Source organism: Prionailurus viverrinus, chromosome X, assembly GCF_022837055.1.
Source record: "Prionailurus viverrinus isolate Anna chromosome X, UM_Priviv_1.0, whole genome shotgun sequence".
Lineage (NCBI taxonomy): Eukaryota > Metazoa > Chordata > Mammalia > Carnivora > Felidae > Prionailurus > Prionailurus viverrinus.
This window is the reverse complement of record NC_062579.1, coordinates 83194901-83203771: the sequence shown is the minus strand read 5'-3', so window position 1 is coordinate 83203771 and position 8871 is coordinate 83194901. Positions and strand designations below refer to the sequence as shown.

General features: G+C 50.6%; 1 protein-coding gene across 8 annotated transcripts in view; it reads right to left on the bottom strand.

The window, feature by feature from the left end:
* TMEM164 (transmembrane protein 164) overlaps nucleotides 1-8871 on the bottom strand; it is a 172826-nt gene that overhangs the window by 11002 nt on the left and 152953 nt on the right. For all 8 annotated transcript variants that reach the window (XM_047844430.1, XM_047844428.1, XM_047844429.1 and 5 more), the window contains one exon: nucleotides 854-954. In XM_047844430.1, coding sequence (XP_047700386.1) covers nucleotides 854-954 — 101 coding nt within the window. The remainder of the gene's footprint in view (nucleotides 1-853; nucleotides 955-8871) is intronic.

The following is an 8871-nucleotide window of genomic DNA, read 5'->3' as shown; positions in this document are numbered from 1 at the left end:
GCGAGGCTCCACACGGCTGATGCTACGCTAATGCCGCTCACGCACAAAACCAGACCTGCCACTCCGGCCCCGAGGATGGCCACGGCACCTGCCTTCCAAAGCCCTTCAAGCCTGTTCACGTTAGAGACAAGTCCTCAGCACCTCTCGGGGAGCCTGGGGGCGTCTGTACCATGTCACAGAGGAGTGGAGAGCTCTCTGCCCTCGAGGGTGAGGTGACCCAGAACAGTGACAGGGCCAGGACTTGACCTCAGGTCTCCTGACCCCCAGCCTCGAGCTCGTCCTCCTCACTCTGCCACCAATAGACACCCATGCACTCAGCAATTCTGGACTCTGGATAACTCAACTACTGAGTCCAGCCATCATCCATGCTCCAGGCGGGTCTGAACACCCCAGAATGCCATGGGAGTCCCCCAACACTGTACTTGCACCGGCCACACAGCCCGGGGCCTGGGAGTAGGCCCAGAATGGACCCAAGGTCAGAAGCCTCCTCCAGGCCCTGGGGCCTGGGCTTAAGGTCCTGCCTCCCTGTGCCCCACCCCCCCAACGTGGGGTCCACAGCAAACCCCCTTCCAGCTGCAGCTCACTGTTCCCGACCCGGGTGGTCATCAGTGAAGGGCACGTTTGCCTCCCCAGGGATGAAAGGAACAATCAATACTGAAGGCTTCAGAAACTTCTCTGGAGAGGCCCAGGCTGTGGATCATAAATCAGCAACCCAGACACAACAATGTGACATCCTGGCCTTTGGCATCTTGTATTTTCAAAACAAAACGATACACCAGCGCCAACCAGGATTATCAAGATTTATGGAGAAGTCCAAACGGAGGGGATAGAAGGGGAACAGAACCGAACTTACCAGGCCCAGGATCTGCAAGACGCTGAAGTGGTAAAAGAACATGAGGCCAGTTGAGAGAAGGGCCCACCGGAAACTGCTGAGGGGCTCTGGGGTGTAAGCACCTGGAGGAAAAAGGGGAAGATGGTGAGACAGCAGGCTTGGGGACCCGCTTCTCCTTTGCCCCTTGAGGTGCAGGTGCTGAGGCCACAGCCGCTGCCAGCTGACACACCCCCTCGCTGCTCGGTGACATCTACTTCAAAGCCAGTCCCACCAGCCATTCCCTCTGTTCTGTCACATACTGCCGGGGCCATTATGAAGGGAGGATTCTTTATTATTATTATTATTATTATTATTATTATTATTATTATTATGAAAGGAATGCATGCTCATTAAAGGAAATTCAGAAAATGCTAGAAAGTAGAAACAAGATGGAGAAAACAAAGAAAAACATCCCCAGCATTCTACTACCCAAATGCAACCCTGCTAACGTGTGTGTGTGTGTGTGTGTGTGTGTGTGTGTGTGTACGTGCGCGCACTTGGTTGTTTTCTCTATGCCTCAGGAGTTGCTTTTCTTTTTTTTCTTAATTGCTAATTGGAATCTAACTGTATATATATTCATATGTCCTTCCCTTTCACGTTTGTTTTCATCTTTCCCTTATGTTTCTAAACAGGGATGCCACTGAGGAAGTATGGTAGGGTGGTTGAGAAGGTTAACTGTCATGACAGGCAGATTTGGGTTCAAGTCTAGATTCTTACTGCCTGCGTGGCCCTGGAAAAGTTGTTGAAACTCCCCTAAATCTCAGGATACCAGTCCTACCTCCTTCTTAGAATTGTCACAAGGAATAAAGGCAATGATATAGTGAGCACTCGTAATACAGGATTGGGTACGATGTGAGTGTTCGATGGGTGTTAGATGCTGCCCTTAGCACATCATCATTATTCTTCAAATAACCACAGAACGTGCCACATCCAATGGCGATGCCATTTCCCAATCATTACACAACTCCTTCCCCCTGGAGCACCGAAAGTGATGTATTTTCCGTCCAGCCATCACTAGGAACTACCATCCCAGTAGCCCTGGATGCATTCCAGAGCTTTCAGAGGAGGTGCATGGCTTATAGAATGCTGTGGGGTGTCACTCTAAATGGGGACTTGGCGGGGGGCTCCAGAATGAAAGCAAACTGGAACCCTCCACCCCAAGCAAGTAGGCGCCAACATTACATCCCAGGGTAGTTATTTTCCCAAGTCAGTCTTTCACTGATTCATCCATTCATTCACCACCTGTTAAGTACCTGTTATATTCCAAGCCCTGGACAGGAAGATCAAGAAGACAGGCTCCCTACAGTCCAGGCTCATAGTCTGGTGGGGGAGGCAAACATGCCAATTGACAATTAGAACCCAATATGATGGGTGTGATGCCTGCGGTCTGTGCTACATATTATAGGCGAATAGAACCCAGCTTGAGGTGGGGGGGTGGGTGGTGGGGAGAAAAGATGTAGGAACAAGGACCGCTTCTTGGTAGAGGGGACATGGAGCAGTCCTGAAGGATGTAACCAGGGGCCAAGACATTCCAGAGCCAGTAGCTTGCACAAAGGCAGACGTGAGCTCCTGGGAGCGAGGCAATTCAGAGAACTATGGCTAAGAGTTGGGGACACAGTGGACAGTGTAGAGGGGTGGCGACCAGGAGTAAGACCCAGATGTTGGTGGAGGGCTGGTCTACTCTAAGACCTTAGGAGCCACGCTGAGGGGCTTTGGGCTTCATCCTATACTTGGAGGGTCATGTGCCCAGATGCCACAAGGCTCAGGTAGGAAATTGGGAGGAGAGTGACCAGAGACTAAGAGACATTAAGGATGCTGGAGACTGGCCAACTGGAAAGCCCATGCCCCTTCTAAAGATGGCAACCACCACTCAGCTCAATCCAACCACTGTCCTGTGGGGATGTGGTTCCCAGAGTTGCCAGTTGTTGTTTTTTTTTTTTTTTTTTCCAGTTTTGCAAGGGAAGCCAGAAATTTGAACTTTCGCGTGGAATTTCCTGATTTTTAAATGTTGGCAAATAATTCAAAATGTTTTAAGAATGCTCAACGGACCAAACAAAACACGTCTTCTTGGATGGATTTCAGCCCATGGATGGCCAGCTTTGCGCTCTGCTGCAGAGGCCCAGAAAACAGCAGGAAAGTGATGTGATCAGACATGTGCTCAAGAAAGGTCACGCAGGCCAGCACGGGGGAAGGAATGGAGCAGAGAACATCGAGGCAGGGAGACTGATAAGGAGGCTGCTGCAGGAACCCAAAGAGGGAAGGGGATGGATGGCCCTCAAAGGTAACAGAAGTAGGACTGGAGAAAAGTGGAAGAAGGACCCACCAGGATGTGGTGTAAGGCTGGATGCTGGGGAGGAAGGGTCAGGACGAATCTAGAAAGACTTCTAGCTTGGGCCTCCTTGGGCCTATGGTGCCATTTATTGTTATGGAGAAGAGAGGAGAAGGCAGATTGGGGCAGAAAGTAGGCAGACAATAAGGCCAATATTGGACATGTTGAAATTGAGGTGTCTGCAGAATATCCAAGTGGAGATGTCTCTCGGGCCGCTGAGAGCAAGCACTCTGGGAAATAGCGCGGTGGCAGAGCGTGTGGGCACTGGAGCCTGCAGATACAGGTATTCAAATCCTGGCTCTTGTCACTTATCGACGTCAAGGGCTTGAATTCAGTTTCACTCCTCTATAAAATGGGGGTGCCACTGCCTACTTCTCAAAGTTGTTGGGTAGATGAGATGACATAATTTAATGTTTGTCTATTTTTGAGAGAGAGTGCATGCGCAAGTGGGGGAGGGGCAGAGAGAGAGGGAGAGGGAGGATCCGAGGTGGGCTGTGCACTGACAGCAGAGAGCCCTCTGTGGGGCTCAAACTCACCAACCATGAGATCGTGACCTGAGGCAAAGTCGGACACTTACCTGACTGAGCCACCCAGGTTCTGCAGAGATGACATATTTTTTTTTAATGTTTTTATTTATTTTTGAGACAGAGAGAGACAGAGCATGAGCAGGGGAGGGGCAGAGAGAGAGGGAGACACAGAATCTGAAACGGGCTCCAGGCTCCGAGCTGTCAGCACAGAGCCCCATGCGGGGCTCGAACTCACGGACTATGAGATAATGACCTGAGCTGAAATCAGACGCTTAACTGACTGAGCCACCCAGGAGCCCCAAAAGATGACATAATTTAAGTCATGTCATAGTGTGGTTTCTGGTATTTAACAAATGTTGACTATTTTAATTATTATAATGAGGCACAAACTCAGTGAAGAGGGTGGGGCTGAACATCCAGATATACGTGTCATTGGCACACAAACACAAGCAGAGTCATAGGGGCACGTGTAGACTGAGAAACGAAGGCCAGACGCAGAACACCAAGGAACACCATGGGGGTGGGAGGTGGAGGGTGGAGAGGAGAAGGAATATGATGGGGTGACTGAAGCCAGGCAGGTCTTCTGGGGGAGAAGCTCAGGCTTGCTATGGGAACAAGAGCCAGGCTCACAGCACACTGGAGTCAGAAGGCCCTTCGAGCACATCAAACTCGTCCCTCCATTTTAGAGATGGAGACACTGAGGCTGGGAGATGGGGGGTGCCAGCATCAAAGTCAGAGCAGGGCACTGGGCTCTCAGACACCGCTGGGCTGCTCGCTGCTCAGTGGCCCTGCTGCCACTTGTCCAGTCCTACGCCACCCCGAGTTGTACCGTCTCTTTCCTGGTCTGTCTACCCGTCTACACCAGAGTGCCTCGGAGTGGGGGACCTTGTCGGATTCTGTGTTCTTTAGCATCTGGCACAGCGCTTGGCTTGTGAAAAGACACTGAGCTATGCACTTACACTTTGTATGCTGAATGAATGGGAACTCGGCACCGTGCTGTCCCCTGGTTGCTGGGGACATTAAGGGTAAGAGGGGACCCGGAGGACCAGCAGGGGCTTAGGCTTGTGCTCAGGCCCATCAAGCCCTGAGCCATTTTCCCCAGGTGTCCCTTCCCTCCAGCCTCTGCTTGGCTCTCCCTGAGTGGCAGCTGTGCGGTAGTGAGAGGTCACGTGGGCCAGGCACAGGAAAGGTACAGGAGGGGGCAGCCAGGAGGTCCTCAGCCTGGAGGCAGCTTAGCCACAGACCTGGGGAAAGCAGGGAGGCGGCAGCCCCTCTCCTCACTGCGCACCTCGCCTGCCCTGCAGTCCCTGCCCTATGCTATGGGGGAAAGGGACACACACTCAGACACTGCCAAGGGTACATGTTCTCACTGCCCCTTGCCCAAACCCCCACTTTAGTACCGTTCACTCTGTTGCCCCACCCACCCCACAGTGGACCATCAATGAGGAGCCATTTCTGAATCTGCCCCCGTTCCCTCCAGCACCTGGTGCACATCAGGCACTCAAAAAATGATCAGCGTGTGAGAGAATGAATACACAGACCTTCCAGAGAATCCTCAAACCATATGAAACCCTTTGGCTTGGCAATACTACTTTGAGGACAACCATCGAATGCCTAAAGAACCCAACAGATGGCCCTTATTTGCACAAAGATATTTACAGTTGCACCACCTACAATATGGAGGATCTGGAAACAAACCAAATGGGAGAGATAAACTCTGGCGTCTCAATACCATGCAACCACCATTCAAATGACAACCGCCATTCAAATGACATCCAAACCATGAGCCTGTGTGGAAAAGTCCCTGGCTGGTAATGGCAAGTGTAAAAGGCAGAACACCAAACAGTATGCCAATGATGGAAAATAGAGCTTAATGGTTTAAAACAAAGGGCTTGGGGTTGGACAGCCTTTTGGGTTTGAACCCTGCCTCTGCTATTGCCTATTGGTGGTGGGAGCGACCTTGGGCAAATAGTGCTGCCTCTCTAAGAGCCCTTCCTGTATGAAGACTGGAGGTAACATCCACCTCTTGGGGCTGCTGAGTGGAATAGGAGATATAGAAAAGTAAACAGAGCAGCTAGCTGGCACAGAGCAGGCGGCTGCTATTTTTAGCATGGCAAAACCACAGCCATCCAAAATCTCCTAAAAAGCCTGGAAGAAGACAAGGGAATCTTGCAAAGACGTGATCTTCCCTGTGATGGGGGAGCTTGCTTTTTTTTTTTTCTTTTAAGTAGGCTTCACGCCCAGCGCGGAGTCCAACGTGGGGCTTGAACTCACCACCCTGAGATCAAAACCTGAGCTGAGATGAAGAATCAGATGCTTAACCAAATGAGCCACCCAGGCGCCCTGAGGTGGGGGCTTTGACTGTGGTTTCCACTGCCTTTTTACTGTTGTTGGTTCTTTTCATTGCAAAGATAATCAAAGATTCGATTTCTCTGAAAACTTAAAAAAAAAAAAAAGCAAGCACCCGGAGAATAAATGATCCACTCTGCATAGATATATGCAAATTGTATGCAAACGCACATTTCCTTTTTTCCATACACCTGAATGTGGCCCTTGGGATAATCCAAGTGAAAAACCAGGTTTCTTCCAAAGGCAAATAGAAACTTGAGCACTTTCAGAAAAATTAAACACATAAAACTTTTTTTTCCTACTTGAAGAAAGAAATGTGACATTTTCTGCTAGCATCTTGATTCCCAGGAGGATAGAAGCGTTTCATCTCTAAAGGTAGGGGGAACCAAGATAATAGCTTTTTCTGAAATCGATTTCTACCAGAAGGAAGCGTCACGCATGCTGGGAAAGAAGTCAACTGCACCACCAGCAGCAGCAAAGACAGATCCCCAGAGGCCTCCCGGGGGCCCTGTCTCCCATCCTATAAACCCACCCAGGAAGGGCTTCCACCAAGGGGATGAGGCTGGGCACCAGACTCCATGCTCGGCAGTGGGGATAACGAGAACTGCCCTCGAGAACTGCCCGGCAGCATAAGAGTGAACAACAGGGTGGTGTGATAACTGAAAGCACAGTGGGTGATGGGACACAGAGGAAGGGTGGCTGGAGGTGACGGCTGAGGTGGGTTTTGAAGAAGCGTTGAGGAGGAGCTGGGATCGGAGCCTGCAAGAGGGAAAGGGTATTCGGGGAGCTGGGATAGCCTGAAAGAAGTGTGGAGGTGTGACGCGGCACGCTGGTCGCATGTAGTCTCCAGCAGGTCTGTGTCAGTGCAGCATCAAGTGGGAGGGGACATGTGTCAAGACATGGAGCCAGAGAGACAGGCAAGTGGGGTCAGGTCATGAAGAACCTTATTGGCCACATGGCCAGGAACTGGGCCTTTATCCGACGCGCAATGAGATGCCATTGAGAGGTTTAAACGGACACGCACAGTCAGATTGACATGTCAGCGAATCAACGTGCTCTGGCCGTGTGGACGGTGGGCTGGAGAGGGGCGAGACTGAAGACAGGTTTGGACGCCACTGCACAGATACGGATGAGCTGGCTACCGGGTGGACAGGAGGGAGGTGGGGAGGGTGGCTCCCAAGTCTGTGACTTCAGTAACTGAATTGATTTAGGGGAGAGAGGAGTTCAGTTTGGAGCACACTGATACCGAATGCCTACAGGGTATCCGCGTGCAGAGCTCAGGAGAGAAAGGACCTGGAAACAGAGCTTGGGATGGAGAGATCAGTGAGGAAGAGGCCCACAGAATGAGATTCAAGTACCAAGGACAGAGCCTGGGACCCAGCAATAGTTGCCAGAACAAAAAGGATCCCCAAAGAAGACGGGACTGAAGAGGAGATTAGCCCACGAGCTACCTGTGACAATTTACATGTGAAGGAATTAAAATGAAATAAAATTGGAAATTTGATTCCTCAGTCGCACCAGCCACATTTCAAAGTGCTCAGTAACTACATGTGGCTAGTGGCTACCATATTGGGCAGTGCAGAGGCAGGACATTCCCACCATCACAGAAAATTCCACTGGGGGAAGGGTGCAGCTGGATGGCTCAGTCAGTTAAGTGTCCAACTTTGGCTCACGTCATGATCTCATGGTTCCTGAGTTCAAGCCCCGCATTGGGTTCTCTGCTGGCAGCACAGAACCCACTTCAGATCCTCTGTCCCCCTCTCTGCTTCTGCCCCTCCCCCGCTCATGGGGGATCTCTCTCTCTCTCTCTCTCTCTCTCTCTCAAAAATAAATAAACATTTTTTAAAAATTCACTGGGAACACGCTTCTCTATAGAGAGAAAGACAAATACTGCCACTGGGTTTGGCCACGTGCTGCTCACTGGTAATCTTGGCTGCAGCAATTTCAGGAAAATAGTGATGCAGGAGTTAGGTGGTAAAAGATGAAGGAAAGTTTTTCAGGTGTACAAGGCAAGGAAGGGAATTCCAGGCAAAGGGAACAGAACATGCAAAATCACAGAGAAATCATTAGCCACATTCCCAATATTTCAATCACTTCTCTGAATGTCCCCTTCATCCTTTTGCTCTTACCCAACCTACCTCTCCCCACAAGGAGCCTGCTACACCTCTAGCCTTCAAAAGTAGTCACTGGTTTTTCTCCTTGAGCCCATGTACGTAGTAGAGTAGGTAACCTCTTCCGTTGCATTGCTGTTTCCAGACCACCAAGCCTCCTTCCTCTCTAAAGCCCTACAACCACTACCCCATACCTCCCACTAGTCTTCCCTTTTAGGGCTGTCTACACACATATGGGTCATGGCCCTCAACATCCCTTGAGGATGTTATACCACTCCCCTGAAAACCATTCCTGTCCTATTTCTTGATAATTTCAACGAATGCCTGGATGAACCTTCCAGCATCCCAACCCCTCCATTCCTTGGCCCCCTCTCCTCAGGGACCCTGTCCTCTACGGCGCCTCAGCCATTCACTCACATGGCCATTCTGAAGCCTCAGAACTTTGAATATCTGCAACGCCCCCAGAAGTCAAATATTCCATCTTCAACGACCGCTTCTGTCTTACACTCGCTCACCCTTACCCCGACACTTCTTTGATCCTGCCGGAATCTGTGATCCATAGGTCCTACCACCTTTTTTTTTTTTCCTGTTCCTCACAGCTCCTGCTCCCCTCCTTGGATTCCATGGCCCATCATTCTAATTATCCCTGGCAGACACCTTTGACTCCACGGCGCCTCTCACGAT